The sequence below is a fragment of the Pseudophryne corroboree genome, unplaced genomic scaffold (assembly GCF_028390025.1).
Source record: "Pseudophryne corroboree isolate aPseCor3 unplaced genomic scaffold, aPseCor3.hap2 scaffold_974, whole genome shotgun sequence".
Lineage (NCBI taxonomy): Eukaryota > Metazoa > Chordata > Amphibia > Anura > Myobatrachidae > Pseudophryne > Pseudophryne corroboree.
The window spans coordinates 128,881-144,792 of NW_026970554.1; the positions used below are offsets into that span (position 1 = coordinate 128,881).

General features: G+C 49.5%; 1 protein-coding gene across 1 annotated transcript in view; it reads left to right on the forward strand.

Annotated features, from left to right (window-relative positions):
- The first annotated feature begins 2,458 nt into the window (after positions 1 to 2,458).
- The window catches only part of LOC135048515 (oocyte zinc finger protein XlCOF6-like), a 60,123-nt gene continuing 46,669 nt past the window's right edge, over positions 2,459 to 15,912 (forward strand). The window contains exons 1-4 of the mRNA XM_063955556.1: positions 2,459 to 2,526; positions 4,561 to 4,752; positions 6,788 to 6,866; positions 6,985 to 7,082. Of these exons, the coding sequence (XP_063811626.1) occupies positions 6,833 to 6,866; positions 6,985 to 7,082 (132 nt within the window). The 5' untranslated portion in view covers positions 2,459 to 2,526; positions 4,561 to 4,752; positions 6,788 to 6,832. The remainder of the gene's footprint in view (positions 2,527 to 4,560; positions 4,753 to 6,787; positions 6,867 to 6,984; positions 7,083 to 15,912) is intronic.

Sequence of the window (15,912 nt, forward strand, 5' to 3'; positions counted from 1 at the left end):
GCACAGGCCACTCCTTCTGTATAGAAAGCCAATACATGCTGCTCACCCTATATAATAATAGTAACAAGACACCACAGGCCCCTCCCCCTGTATACTATGACAGTACAGGCCAGCCCCCTGTATTCAATGACGGCACAGAATGATAACCCTGTATATTATTACAATACAGGCCACTACTCCTGTATACTATGACAGTACAGGACGCTGCCCCTGTATATTATGCTGCTACCCCTGTATACAATGATGGCACAGGATACTACCCCTGTATATTATGACAACACAGGCCGCTCCACCTGTATACTATGACAGCACATGATGCTACCCCTGTATATTATGTTAATACAGACCGCTCCCCGTATACTATGACAGCACATGATGCTACCCCTGTATATTATGAAAACACAGGCCGCTCCTCCTGTATACTATGACAACACAGGCTGCTACCCCTGTATATTTTAGCAACACAGGCCGCTTCCCCTGTATACAATGACAGCACAGGCCACTCCTTCTGTATAGAAAGCCAATACATGCTGCTCTCCCTATATAATAATAGTAACAAGACACCACAGGCCCCTCCCCCTGTATACTATGACAGAACAGGCCGCTCCCCCTGTATTCAATGACGGCACAGAATGATACCCCTGCATATTATGACAATACAGGCCGCTCCCCCTTTATACTATGACAGCACAGGATGCAACCACTGTATATTATGACAACACAGGCCGCTCCTCCTGTATACTATGACAGCACAGGATGCTACCCCTGTATACTATGACAGCACAGGCCACTCCTTCTGTATACAATGACGGCACAGAATGATACCCCTGCATATTATGACAATACAGGCCGCTCCCCCTGTATACTATGACAGCACAGGATGCTACCCCTGTATACTATGACAGCACAGGCCGCTTCTCCTGTATACTATAACAGCACAGGAAGCTACCCCTGTATACTATGACAGCACAGGCCACTCCTTCTGTATAGAAAGCCAATACATGATGCTCACCCTATATAATAACAGTAACAAGTCACCACAGGCTGCTCCTCCTGTATACTATGACAGCACTGACCGCTCCCCCTGTATACTATGACAGCACAGGCCGCTCCCCCTGTATACAATGACAGCAGATGATGCTACCCCTGTATATTATGACAACACAGGCCGCTCCCCCTGTATACTATGACAGCACAGGATGCTACCCCTGTATATTATGACAACACAGGCCGCTCCCCCTGTATACTATGACAGCACAGGATGCTACCCCTGTATATTATGACAACATATGCTGCTCCCCTGAATATTAATACAACACAGGCCGCTCCCTCTGTATAGTACAATGCAAAAGGACACAACACCTGTAATGTTCCGTTTATGGAAATACAATAACGGAGGGGTCAGCGCCACCTGTATTACGGCAACGGCGTGGTCTGCGCCACCTGTATTACGGTAACTCCGGGGTCTACGCCGCTTGTATTACGGTAACGCCGGGGTTTGCACCACCTGTATTACGGTAACGGCGGGGTCTGCGCCACCTGTATTACGGTAATGGCGGGGACGGCGCCACCTATATTACGGTTACGGCAGGGTCTGCGCCACCTTAATTACAGTAACGGCAAGGATTGCGCCACCTGTAATACGGTAACGGCGGGGTCTGCGACGCCTGTATTACGGTAATGGCGGGGTCTGCGCCACAGTATTACGGTAACGGCGGGATCTCCACCACCTGTATTACGGTAACGGCGGGGTCTGCACCTCCTGTATTACGGTAACGGCGGGGTCTGCGCCACCTGTATTACGGTAACGGCGGGGTCTGCGCCACCTGTATTACGGTAACGGCGGGGTCTGCACCTCCTGTATTACGGTAACGGCGGGGTCTGCGCCACCTGTATTACGGTAACGGTGGGGTCTGCGCCCCCTGTATTACGGTAACGGCGGGGTCTGCGCCACCTGTATTACAGTAATAGGACACTAGAGTGTCAGCCACCTGTACAGGGATAATGCAGCACCAGAGGCTGCTCCAGCTGCACTATAACAAGGCACCAGAGGCTGCTCCCCCTGTAGTACAGAACCTGACACCAGAGCTGCTCAGCCTATAGAATAATAATAATAATAATATCATTACCTGCTGCCAGACACAGCAATGGCTGCTCTCTGCTCCTGCTGCCTTGTGGGAATGATAGAAGGAAGGCGGAGCTCAGACCAGGGGAAAATGGCCGCCGCTCCTGACGTCACTACACGGCCAGGGAACCTATTGCTGCTGCAGTTGATGCCGGACTGGTCTACCAGAAAATGGCCGCCGGCCTTCTGCACTGAGGACTTTTATGGTTTTTTGTCATTACTGGGGGCGGAGCTGCGGGCGGGGTGAAGGAGGGGAGGGGCCAATAACCAGGAAGCAGATTTTGCCAATAATGCCCTACTTCCTGCCTGTGCGTTCCACCTTACTTCCGGATTGTGCGTTCCACATACTGGAAGTGAGTTTTCATCGACTGCTGCAGCTTTCCAGTGTCCGTTGAGATCAGGTAATGGCGTCTTACTATACAGGGGGAGCAGCCTCTGGTGTCCTGTTATTATTACTATACAGGGGGAGCAACCTGTGGTGTCCTGTTATTATTACTATACAGGGGGAGCAGCCTGTGGTGTCCTGTTATTATTACTATACAGTGGGAGCAGCCTGTGGTGTCCTGTTATTATTACTATACAGGGGGAGCAGCCTCTGGTGTCCTGTTATTATTACTATACAGGGGGAGCAGCCTGTGGTGTCCTGATATTATTATTATACAGGGGGAGCAGCCTGTGGTGTCCTGATATTATTATTATTATACAGGGAGAGCAGCCTGTGGTGTCCTGTTATTATACAGGAGGAGCAGCCTGTGGTGTCCTGTTGTTATTATTATTATTTTACAGGAGGAGCAACCTGTGGTGTCCTGTTATTATTACTATACAGTGGGAGCAGCCTGTGGTGTCCTATTATTATTATTATTATACAGGAGGAGCAGCCTTTGGTGTCCTGTTGTTGTTGTTGTTATTATTATTATTATTATTATCATTATAATAATACAGGGGGAGCAGCCTGTGGTGTCCTGTTATTATTATTATTATTATTATACAGAGGGAGCGGCGTGTGGTGTCCTGTTTTTATTATTCTACAGGTGGAGCGGCCTGTTGTGTCCTATTATTATTATAAATGGGGAGCGACTTGTAGTGTCCTATTATATTTTTTCTGGTGGAGCAGCCTGTTGTGTGATTTTATTATTAATATAAAGGGAGCAGAATGTGGTGTGCTGTTGTTTTTAGTGTTATACAGGGGGAGCAGGTTTTTGTGTACAGTTATTATTATACAGGGACAGCATCTTGTGGTGTTCTGGTATTATTATTATACATTGGGAGTGATGGTGATTTCCTACAATACAGGAGGAATGGTCTGTGGTGTTCTGCTTTTAAATACATCTGTTATTATTTTTATACTGGGGTGCAGCCTTTAGTGTCGTTATTATTATTACTACAGGTTGAGTATCCCATATCCAAATATTCGGAAATACAGACTTTTTTGAGTGAGAGTGAGATAGTGAAACCTTTGTTTTTTGATGGGTCAATGTACACAAACTTTGTTCAATGCACAAAGTTATAAAACAATATTGGCTAAAATGACCTTCAGGCTGTGTGTATAAGGTGTATATGTAACATAAATGCATTCTGTGCTTAGACTTGGGTCCCATCACCATGATATCTCATTATTGTATGCAATTATTCCAAAATACGGAATAATCCGATATCCAAAATACCTCTGGTCCCAAGCATTTTGGATAAGGGATACTGTGGGGATTGAAAATATTGCTCAATATCTAGGATGTATTATAGCAGAGACCGTAATATCCCTGGCATGTGTAACAGATGATAATTGGAGCAGTATGAAGCAAATGTATATCAGACTCCTGGGAGTGTCACAGTGACATAACATATCTATAATAATAATACAGGAACATGACTGGGGAGGTGAGGGGATCTGGGAGTGTCACTATGACATCACTTATATCTATAGTTATAATACAGGGACATGACTGGGGAGGTGAGGGCATCTGGGAATATCACAATGACATCACTTATATCTATAATAATACAGGGACATGACTGGGGAGGTGAGGGGATCTGGGAGTGTCACAGTGACATCACTTATATCTATAGTAATAATACAGAGACATGACTGGGGAGGTGAGGGGATCTGGGAGCGTCACATTTACATTACTTATATCTATAGTAATAATACAGGAATATGACTGGGGAGGTGATTGGATCTGGGACCATCACAGTGACATCACTTATATCTATAGTTATAGTACAGGTACATGACTGGGGAGGTGAAGGGATTTGGGAGTGTCACTATGACATCACTTATATCTATAGCTATAATACAGAGATATCACTGGGGAGGTGAGGGGATGTGTGAGCATCACAGTGACATCACATATCTCTAGTAATAATACAGGGACGTGTCTGGGGAAGTGAGGGGATCTGGGAGTATTTGCAGCGATATTGATGTATCCCCCATTTCGCAGGGTTACACAGTAGTGAAGAAGATCTCTGGTGAGTGTGAGACACCCAGCAGCCATCCTCGTGTGTCAGGTGGACTAAGCAGGACCCACAGCCCCACCACAGTGCGTCCACCTCACTCACTAATACATGAGAGACACAGTGACCAGAAGATCCTGGAACTCACCAACAAGATCATTCAGCTCCTGATAGGAGAGGTGACTGCTGGGAATGGGGCATTATACAGTAATACCGGGGGATGTGTCTGGGTGATGACTGGAGAGGTGACTGCTGGGAATGGGACATTATACAGTAACACCAGGGGACGTGTCTGGGTGATGACTGGAGAGGTGACTGCTGGGAATGGGACATTATACAGTAACACCAGGGGATGTGTCTGGGTGATGACTGGAGAGGTGACTGCTGGGAATGGGACATTATACAGTAACACCAGGGGATGTGTCTGGGTGATGACTGGAGAGGTGACTGCTGGGAATGGGACATTATACAGTAACACCAGGGGACGTGTCTGGGTGATGACTGGAGAGGTGACTGCTGGGAATGGGACATTATTCAGTAACACTAGGGGATGTGTCTGGGTGATGACTGGAGATGTGACTGCTGGGAATGGGGCATTATACAGTAACACCAGGGGATGTGTCTGGGTGATGACTGGAGAGGTGACTGCTGGGAATGGGGCATTATACAGTAACACCAGGGGATGTGTGTGGTGATGACTGGAGCGGTGACTGCTGGGAATGGGGCATTATACAGTAACACCGGGGGATGTGTCTGGGTGATGACTGGAGAGGTGACTGCTGGGAATGGGACATTATACAGTAACACCAGGTAATGTGTCTGGGTGATGACTGGAGAGGTGACTGCTGGGAATGGGACATTATACAGTAACACCAGGGGACGTGTCTGGGTGATGACTGGAGAGGTGACTGCTGGGAATGGGGCATTACACAGTTACACCAGGGGACGTGTCTGGGTGATAACTGGAGAGGTAACTGCTGGGATTGGGACATTATACAGTAACACTAGGGGACGTGTCTGGTGATGACTGGAGAGGTGACTGCTGGGAATGGGGCATTATACAGTAACACCAGGGGAGGTGTCTGGGTGATAACTGGAGAGGTAACTGCTGGGATTGGGACATTATAAAGTAACACTAGGGGACGTGTCTGGTGATGACTGGAGAGGTGACTGCTGGGAATGGGGCATTATACAGTAACACCAGGGGACGTGTCTGGATGATGACTGGAGAGGTGACTGCTGGGAATGGGGCATTATACAGTAACACCAGGGGATGTGTCTGGGTGATGACTGTAGAGGTGACTGCTGGGAATGGGGCATTATACAGTAATACCAGGGGAAGTGTCTGGGTGATGACTGGAGAGGTGACTGCTGGGAATGGGACATTATACAGTAACGCCAGGGGACGTGTCTGGGTGATGACTGGAGAGGTGACTGCTGGGAATGGGACATTATACAGTAACACCAGGGGATGTGTCTGGGTGATGACTGGGGAGGTGACTGCTGGGAATAAGGCATTATACAGTAACATAAGGGGATATGTCTGGGTGATGACTGGAGAGATGAATGCTGGGAATGGGGCATTATACAGTAACACCAGGGGACGTGTCTGGGTGATGACTGGAGAGGTGACTGCTGGGAATGGGGCATTATACAGTAACACTGTGGGATGTGTCTGGATGATGACTGGAGAGGTGACTGCTGGGAATTGGGCATTATACAGTAACACCAGGGGATGTGTCTGGGTGATGACTGGAGAGGTGTCTGCTAGGAATGGTGCATTATACAGTAACACCGGAGTATGTGTCTGAGTGATGACTGGAGAGGTGACTGCTGGGAATGGGACATTATACAGTAACACCAGGGGATGTGTCTGGGTGATGACTGGAGAGGTGACTGCTGGGAATGGGACATTATACAGTAACACCAGGGGACGTGTCTGGGTGATGACTGGAGAGGTGACTGCTGGGAATGGGACATTATACAGTAATACCAGGGGAAGTGTCTGGGTGATGACTGGAGAGGTGACTGCTGGGAATGGGACATTATACAGTAACACCAGGGGATGTGTCTGGGTGATGACTGGAGGGGTGACTGCTGGGAATGGGACATTATATAGTAACACCGGGGGATGTGTCTGGGTGATGACTGTATCACTGTGTGTGTCAGGTTCCTATAAGGTGTCAGGATGTCACTGTCTATGTCTCCATGCAGGAAGGGGAGTATATAGAGGAACACAGGGGTCTATACAAGGACGTGATGATGGAGAATCACCGGCCCCTCACATCACTGGGTAAGAGGAGACTGTCATGTATTGTACAGGGGACAGCAGTTATGGGGGCCCCTATATACACACATCATCTGATAATCACATATATACACTGTACTCAGTCACTGTGTGTCTCTTACAGATGGGCACAGTAACAGAGATACCCCAGAGAGATGTCCCCGTCCTCTGTATTCCCAGGATTGTACAGAGGAGAATCACAGGATCCCACAGGAGGATCAGGTAGGTGGGATTTAGGGTCTCCCCAATATACCAAAGTGACTGTCACTATATGATCTGTAGAGGAGCTGTGTGTCTTATACACTGATATTATACTGTTTCACCTCAGTTTAATCACTATGTAAATGCCATTGTATTTTCTGCTGCGGGGTACACTGGGCTCCACAAGGATTCACATCGGGTGTAGAGTAGGATCTTTATCCGAGGCACCAACAGGCTCAGAGCTTTTGACTGTTCCCAAGATGCTCAGTGCCGCCTCCTCTATAGCCCCGCCTCCTCTATAGCCCCGCCTCCGTGCACAGGAGCTCAGTCAGTAGGTTGGTGTCTTGCAGTAAGTAGGCATATAACAGGGGTGCTGCATTAGGCAGCCTATTGATGGGTTTATTGTAAAGGAAAAGACTGAAGATTCTTCTGACAGAGTAACAGGGCTGCAGCCGGTAACGTCTCACAGACGTCCCTGACTGCAGCTCCATCACCCCCAGCGGCGCTGTATACTCCCGCGCCCTGGTTGCCGGGTCACTGCAGCGGAGGCTCCGGTTCTTTCACAGCATCAGTCACACACTCGCCGCCGTCCTCCCGGATCGTGGGGGCCGCAGGTACGGGGGAGGTGAGGGGTCTCTCTGGCCGCACTTTACCGCGATCCAGCGATCTAGTAAAGGGTATTTCTCTGATGTCCTAGTGGATGCTGGGAACTCCGTAAGGACCATGGGGAATAGCGGCTCCGCAGGAGACTGGGCACAAAAGTAAAGATTTAGGACTACCTGGTGTGCACTGGCTCCTCCCCCTATGACCCTCCTCCAAGCCTCAGTTAGATTTTTGTGCCCGGCCGAGAAAGGTGCACACTAGGGGCTCTCCTGAGCTTCTTAGTGAAAGTTTAGTTTTAGTTTTTTTTATTTTCAGTGAGACCTGCTGGCAACAGGCTCACTGCATCGAGGGACTAAGGGGAGAAGAAGCGAACTCACCTGCGTGCAGAGTGGATTGGACTTCTTAGGCTACTGGACACCATTAGCTCCAGAGGGACCGAACACAGGCCCAGCCTCGGAGTCCGGTCCCAGAGCCGCGCCGCCGGCCCCCTTACAGAGCCAGAAGCAAGAAGAGGTCCGGAAAATCGGCGGCAGAAGACATCCTGTCTTCACCAAGGTAGCGCACAGCACTGCAGCTGTGCGCCATTGCTCCTCAGCACACTTCACACTTCGGTCACTGAGGGTGCAGGGCGCTAGGGGGGGGCGCCCTGAGCAGCAATAAAAACACCTTGGCTGGCGAAAATATATCACATATAGCCCCAGGGCTATATGGATGAATTTTAACCCCTGCCAGATTCCACAGAAAAACGGGAGAAAAGGCCGCCGAGAAGGGGGCGGAGCCTATCTCCTCAGCACACTGGCGCCATTTTCCCTCACAGCTCCGTTGGAGGGAAGCTCCCTGGCTCTCCCCTGCAGTTACTACGCTACAGAAAAGGGTTAAAAAAGAGAGGGGGGCACTAATTAGGCGCAGTATTAATAAAACAGCAGCTATAAGGGGAAAAACACTTCCATAAGGTTATCCCTGTATATATATATAGCGCTCTGGTGTGTGCTGGCATACTCTCCCTCTGTCTCCCCAAAGGGCTAGTGGGGTCCTGTCCTCTATCAGAGCATTCCCTGTGTGTGTGCTGTGTGTCGGTACGTTGTGTCGACATGTATGAGGAGGAAAATGGTGTGGAGGCGGAGCAATTGCCTGTAATGGAGATGTCACCCCCTAGGGAGTCGACACCTGAGTGGCTGAGCTTATGGAAGGAATTACGTGACAGTGTCAGCTCTTTACAAAAGATTGATGACATGAGACAGCCGGCTACTCAGCCTGTGCCTGTCCAGGCGTCTCAAAAGCCATCAGGGGCTCTAAAACGCCCGTTACCTCAGATGGCAGATACAGACGCCGACACGGATACTGACTCCAGTGTCGACGATTAAGAGATGAATGTGACTTCCAGTAGGGCCACACGTTACATGATTGAGGCTATGGAAAATGTTTTACATATTTCTGATAATACCACTACCACTAAAAAGGGTATTAGGTTGGGTGAGAAAAAGCTGCCTGTAGTTTTTCTTGCATCTGAGGAATAAAATGAAGTGTGTGATGATGCGTGGGTTTCCCCCGATAAAAACTGTTAATTCCTAAAAAGTTATTAGCATCATATCCCTTCCCGCTAGAGGATAGGGCACGTTGGGAAACACCCCCTAGGGTGGATAAAGCGCTCACACGCTTGTCTAAACAGGTGGCACTACCGTCCCCGGATACGGCCGTCCTTAAAAAAGCAGAAAAATATCCTAAAATGTATATACACTCACACAGGTGTTATACTGCGACCAGCAATCGCCTCAGCCTGGATGTGCAGTGCTGGGGTGGCTTGGTCGGATTCCCTGACTGACAATATTGATACCCTAGATAGGGACAGTATATTACTGACTATAGAGCATTTAAAAGATGCATTTCTATATATGCGTGATGCACAGAGGGATATTTGCCGACTGGCATCAAGAGTAAAAGTGCGCTGTCCATTTCTGCCAGAAGATTATGGACGAGGCAGTGGTCAGGTGATGCTGATTCCAAAAGGCATATGGAAGCATTGCCTTATAAAAGGGAGGAGTTATTTGGGGTAGGTCTAACAGACCTGGTGGCCACGGCAATGGCTGGGAAATCCACATTTTTACCCCAGGTAGCCTCTCAACATAAGAAAACGCCGTATTATCAGGCGCAGTCCTTTCGGCCCCATAAGGGCAAGCGGGCAAAAGGCTCCTCATTTCTGCCCCGTGGCAGAGGGTGAGGAAAACGGCTGCAGCAAACAGCCAGTTCCCAGGAACAGAAGCCTCTCCCGTTTCTGCCAAGTCCTCAGCATGACGCTGGGACTTTACAAGCGGATTCAGGCACGGTGGGGGCCCGTCTCAAAAATTTCAGCGTGCAGTGGGCTCACTCACAGGTGGACCCCTGGATCCTTCACCCAGCAGGTGATAATCAAGGTACCCCTCCTACAACAAGGAGAGGGGTATTATTCCACGCTGTTTGTGGTACCGAAGCCGGACGGCTCGGTGAGACCTATTTTAAATCTGAAATCCTTGAACACTTACATACAAAGGTTCAAATTCAAGATGGAGTCACTCAGAGCGGTGATTGCGAACCTGGAAGAAGGGAATTATATGGTGTCTCTGGACATCAAGGAGGCTTACCTCCATGTCCCAATTTACCCTTTTCACCAAGGGTACCTCAGGTTTGTGGTACAGAACTGTCACTATCAGTTTCAGACGCTGCCGTTTGGATTGTCCACGGCACCCCGGGTCTTTACCAAGGTAATGGCCGAAATGATGATACTCCTTCGAAAGGAAGGGAGTTTTTAGTTATCCCTTACTTGGACGATCTCCTGATAAGGGCAAGATCCAGGGAACAGTTGGAAGTCGGGGTAGCACTATCTCAGGTAGTGTTGCAGCAGCATGGTTGGATTCTCAGTATTCCAAAATCGCAGCTGATCCCGACGACACGTCTTCTATTCCTAGGGATGATCCTGGACACAGTCCAGAAAAAGGTGTTTCTCCCGGAGGAGAAAGCCAGGGGGTTATCCGAACTAGTCAGAAACCTCCTAAAACCAGGCCAAGTGTAAGTGCATCAGTGCACAAGGGTCCTGGGAAAAATGGTGGCTTCCTACGAAGCAATTCCATTCGGCAGATTCCACGCAAGAACTTTCCAGTGGGACCTGCTGGACAAATGGTCCGGATCGCATCTTCAGATGCATCAGCGGATAACCCTGTCACCAAGGACAAGGGTGTCTCTCCTGTGGTGGTTGCAGAGTGCTCATCTTCTAGAGGGCCGCAGATTCGGCATTCAGGACTGGGTCCTGGTGACCACGGATGCCAGCCTGCGAGGCTGGGGAGCAGTCACACAGGGAAGAAATTTCCAGGGCTTATGGTCAAGCCTGGAGACATCACTTCACTTAAATATCCTGGAGCTAAGGGCCATTTACAATGCCCTAAGCCAAGCAAGACCTCTGCTTCAAGGTCAGCCGGTGCTGATCCAGTCGGACAGCGTCACGGCAGTCGCCCACGTAAACAGACAGGGCGGCACAAGAAGCAGGAGAGCAATGGCAGAAGCTGCAAGGATTTTTCGCTGGGCGGAAAATCATGTGATAGCATTGTCAGCAGTATTCATTCCGGGAGTGGACAACTGGGAAGCAGACTTCCTCAGCAGGCACGACCTCCACCCGGGAAAGTGGGGACCTCACCCAGAAGTCTTCCACATGATTGTAAACCGTTGGAGAAACTAAAGGTGGACATGATGGCGTCCCGCCTAAACAAAAAAAAATTGGACAGTTATTGCGCCAGGTCAAGGGACCCTCAGGCGATAATTGTGGACGCTCTGGTAACACCGTGGGTGTACCAGTCAGTGTATGTGTTCCCTCTTTTTTCCTCTCAGATCAAAAGTACTGAGAATTATAAGACGGAGGGGAGTAAGAATTATACTCGTGGCTCCGGATTGACCAAGAAGGACTTGGTACTCGGAACTTCAAGAGATGCTCACGGAGGACCCGTGACCTCTACCTCTAAGAAGGGACCTGATCCAGCAAGGACCCTGTCTATTACAAGACTTACCGCGGCTGCGTTTGACGGCAGGGCGGTTGAACGCCGGATCCTGAAGGAAAAGGGGCATTCCAGAAGAAGTCATCCCTACCCTGATCAAAGCCAGGAAGGATGTAACCGCAAAGCATTATCACCGCATGTGGCGAAAATATGTTGCGGGGTGCAAGGCCAGTAAGGCCCCGAGGGAGGAATTTCAACTAGGTCGATTCCTGCATTTACTGCAAACAGGAGTGTCTATGGGCCTAAAATTGGGGTCCATTAAGGTTCAAATTTCGGCCCTGTCGATTTTCTTCCAGAAAGAACTAGCTTCAGTTTCTGAAGTTCAGACGTTTGTAAAAGGGGTACTGCATATACAACCTCCTTTTGTGCCTCCAGTGGCACTTTGGGATCTCAATGTAGTTTTGGGGTTCCTAAAGTCACATTGGTTTGAACCACTTGAATCTGTGGAGTTAAAATGTCTCACATGGAAAGTGGTCATGCTGTTGGCCCTGGCCTCGGTCAGGCGCGGGTCAGAATTGGCGGCTTTATCCTGTAAAAGCCCTTATCTGATCTTCCATTCAGACAGGGCGGAATTGAGGACTTGTCCTCATTTTCTCCCTAAGGTGGTTTCAGCGTTTCATCTGAACCAACCTATTGTGGTACCTGCGGCTACTAGTGACTTGGAGGACTCCAAGTTGTTGGACGTAGTCAGGGCCCTGAAAATTTATGTTTCCAGGACGGCTGGAGTCAGAAAATCTGACTCGCTGTTTATCCTGTATGCACCCAACAAGCTGGGTGCTCCTGCTTCTAAGCAGACTATTGCTCGTTGGATTTGTAATACAATTCAGCTTGCACATTCTGTGGCAGGCCTGCCACAGCCAAAATCTGTAAAAGCCCATTCCACAAGGAAGGGGGCTCATCTTGGGCAGCTGCCCGAGGGGTCTCGGCTTTACAACTTTGCCGAGCTGCTACTTGGTTAGGGGCAAACACGTTTGCTAAATTCTACAAATTTGATACCCTGGCTGAGGAGGACCTGGAGTTCTCTCATTCGGTGCTGCAGAGTCATCCGCACTCTCCCGCCCGTTTTGGGAGCTTTGGTATAATCCCCATGGTCCTTACGGAGTTCCCAGCATCCACTAGGACGTTAGAGAAAATAAGAATTTACTCACCGGTAATTCTATTTCTCGTAGTCCGTAGTGGATGCTGGGCGCCCATCCCAAGTGCGGATTATCTGCAATACTTGTACATAGTTATTGTTAACTAATCGGGTTATTATTGTAGTGAGCCATCCTTCGAGAGGCTCCTCTGTTATCATACTGTTAACTGGGTTCAGATCACAAGTTGTACGGTGTGATTGGTGTGGCTGGTATGAGTCTTACCCGGGATTCATAAATCCTTCCTTATTGTGTACGCTCGTCCGGGCACAGTATCCTAACTGAGGCTTGGAGGAGGGTCATAGGGGGAGGAGCCAGTGCACACCAGGTAGTCCTAAAGCTTTACTTTTGTGCCCAGTCTCCTGCGGAGCCGCTATTCCCCATGGTCCTTACGGAGTTCCCAGCATCCACTACGGACTACGAGAAATAGAATTACCGGTGAGTAAATTCTTATTTTCACTCAGCGGGCTATTCCTATATTGCTATACCTGAGGGACTAAGTGTATCAGATTTCTTTCTGTATAATATAGGATTGTATCACAAGATATACTTGCTGTGTATTTTTCCTTGTGATTTATAGTCACCATATTGATTTATATCTCTTGAACTCCCGGTTTGTGCTGTCATAGTCACATCACCGGGTGTTCTTGCTGGGTATATTGCTGCTACACCTTGTACCAGGTTTCCCGATATTGTGCACGCTTTTATGTCTGCTACATGTGGCAACGACGCTGGGGCTTCTCCCACACTGCGTGGTAGTGAGGCCGCAGACGTAATGGAGGAAATGGTTGTTCCTCTGCTCTACAAGTAACTACCGTCACCTCCCTGAAGGAACCGACGGATAGACGTGTGGAGGGTTGTTTAAAAGCAATTTATACCCTAGCAGGGGCTGTGCATAGGCCATCAATTGCAGCAACTTGGGCTGCTGAAGCTGTTGAGGCGTGGGCTCAGGAGTTTGAGGCAGATCTGCCTTCCAATGCGTCTGAGCATGCTCGACAATGTCTCTCGTATATTACCACGGCTTCTCTGTACCTTAAGGAGGCGGGCTCCGATGCCGGGGTGCTCGAGACCAAGGCTGCTATTACGTCTGTCTTGGCCAGACGTATCCTTTGGTTGAGATTCTGTTCGGTGGATGTGGTTTCCAAGAAAACCCTGCAGGTGCTTCCTTTCAAGGGAGACATTCTCTCCGGAGAAGACCTCAATAAGATTGTGGCTGATCTGGCTAAAACTGCTTGCCTACCTAGTACGTCTCCTTCCGCACAGAAGGCTAAAAGTACTTTCCCTCTGCCCTTTCGTCCTCCAGGAAAAGCAAAAGGTCAGGCGTGCCCAAAGCAAGCTCGTGCTTCCAGACCTGCCAAGCCCAGACCGAATCGTGCCTGGGCCGCCCATCAGCCTGCTTCCAAAACTGACAAGCCTGCCACATAACGGGGCATGCCTCCCACTGGGGGATCCCAAGGTGGGGGGCCGACTTCCAGGTTTTGCCCAGGAATGGTTGCAGACCACTTCGGATAACTGGGTAAGGGAAGTCGTCGCTCGAGGTTACGCCATACCCTTCAAGAATCGTCCCCCTCATCGATTTTGTTTGACAGATGTGCCTCTGGATTCGGCAAAAGCAAACACTTTGCATTTGGTGGTGCACTCCCTCCTGTCCACCGGGGTGGTGGTACAGGTGCCTCTAGATCAAAGAGGCAACGGGTACTATTCATTGCTGTTCCTAGTCCCGAAACTGGACGTTCCTCACGGCCCATTCTCAATCTGAAGTCCTTGAACAAGCATGTGCGGGTCTCCCAAGTTTCGTATGGAAACTCTGCGCTCTGTTGTTCTGGCCTTGGAGCCTGGGGGCTTTATGGTCTCCCTGGACATACAGGATGCCTTCCTGCATATTCCTATTGCGGTATCTCATCAGCAGTACCTGAGGTTTGCGGTGTGCAACCTACGTTACCAATTTCGGGCGTTACCCTTTGGTTTGACAACGGCTCTCCGAGTTTTCACCAAAGATATGGCGGTCATGACTGCTTCACTCCGCCGTCAAGGGGTCAGGATCCTACTGTATCTGGATGAATTGTTGATCCTGGCGAATTCCCCAGATCTTCTCTTGTGTCATCTCGATCTGACGGTCCAGTGCATGAAAGCCCATGGGTGGCTGATCAACTTGAAGAAATCCTCCCTGGTTCCTGCTCGGAGCATGGTACACCTGGGAGCGTTATTGGACACTCACAACCAGCAGTTGTTCCTGTCTAAGGAGAAAGTCCTGAAACTTCAGGACAGGATTCAATGCTTCCTATCTCGTCCGCAAGTGTTGATTCATTCGGCAATGCAAGTGCTAGGTCTCATGGTGTCGGCTTTCGACATGGTGGAGTATGCTCAATTCCATTCTCGCCCTCTGCAGAATTTGATTCTGTCCAAGTGGGATGGCTTGCCTCACCGTATCAGGTTTCACATGATCTCCTTGTCTCTGGGGGTCCGCCTGTCACTATGCTGGTGGCGCCAGGACCAACGGTTGTGCAGGGGCCGTCCCTTCTGGATATCCAACTGGGTCCTGCTGACGACGGATGCCAGTCTAAGAGGTTGGGGAGTAGTGTTGGAACAGCACTCTCTTCAGGGTCGGTGGACCAAGGAGGAGTCTCTACTCCCGATAAATATTCTGGAACTGCGGGCAGTGTTCAATGCCCAGCATCTCATACAGAACAGACCTGTTCAAGTAGAATCGGACAATGCCACTATGGTGGCGTACAGCAATCAGGGCGGCACTCAAAGCCGCATGGCATTGAGGGAAGTATCACAGATTCTTCAGTGGGTGGAACGTCATCTGCCAGCCATATCAGCAGTGTTCATTCCGGGGGTCCTAAACTGGGAAGCGGACTTTCTCATTCATCAGGACGTAGATGCCAGAGAGTGGAGCCTCCATCCAGAAGTGTTTCAACTCCTCGTGGACAAGTGGGGCCTTCCAGATGTGGACCTGATGGCATCTCGACACAATCACAAGGGTCCAGTCTTCGGAGCAAGGACAAGGGATACTCAAGCTGCGTTCGTGGACGTTCTGGCAATTCCATGGAGCTTTCAGATACCGTATGTGTTCCCTCCGGTGTCACTCCT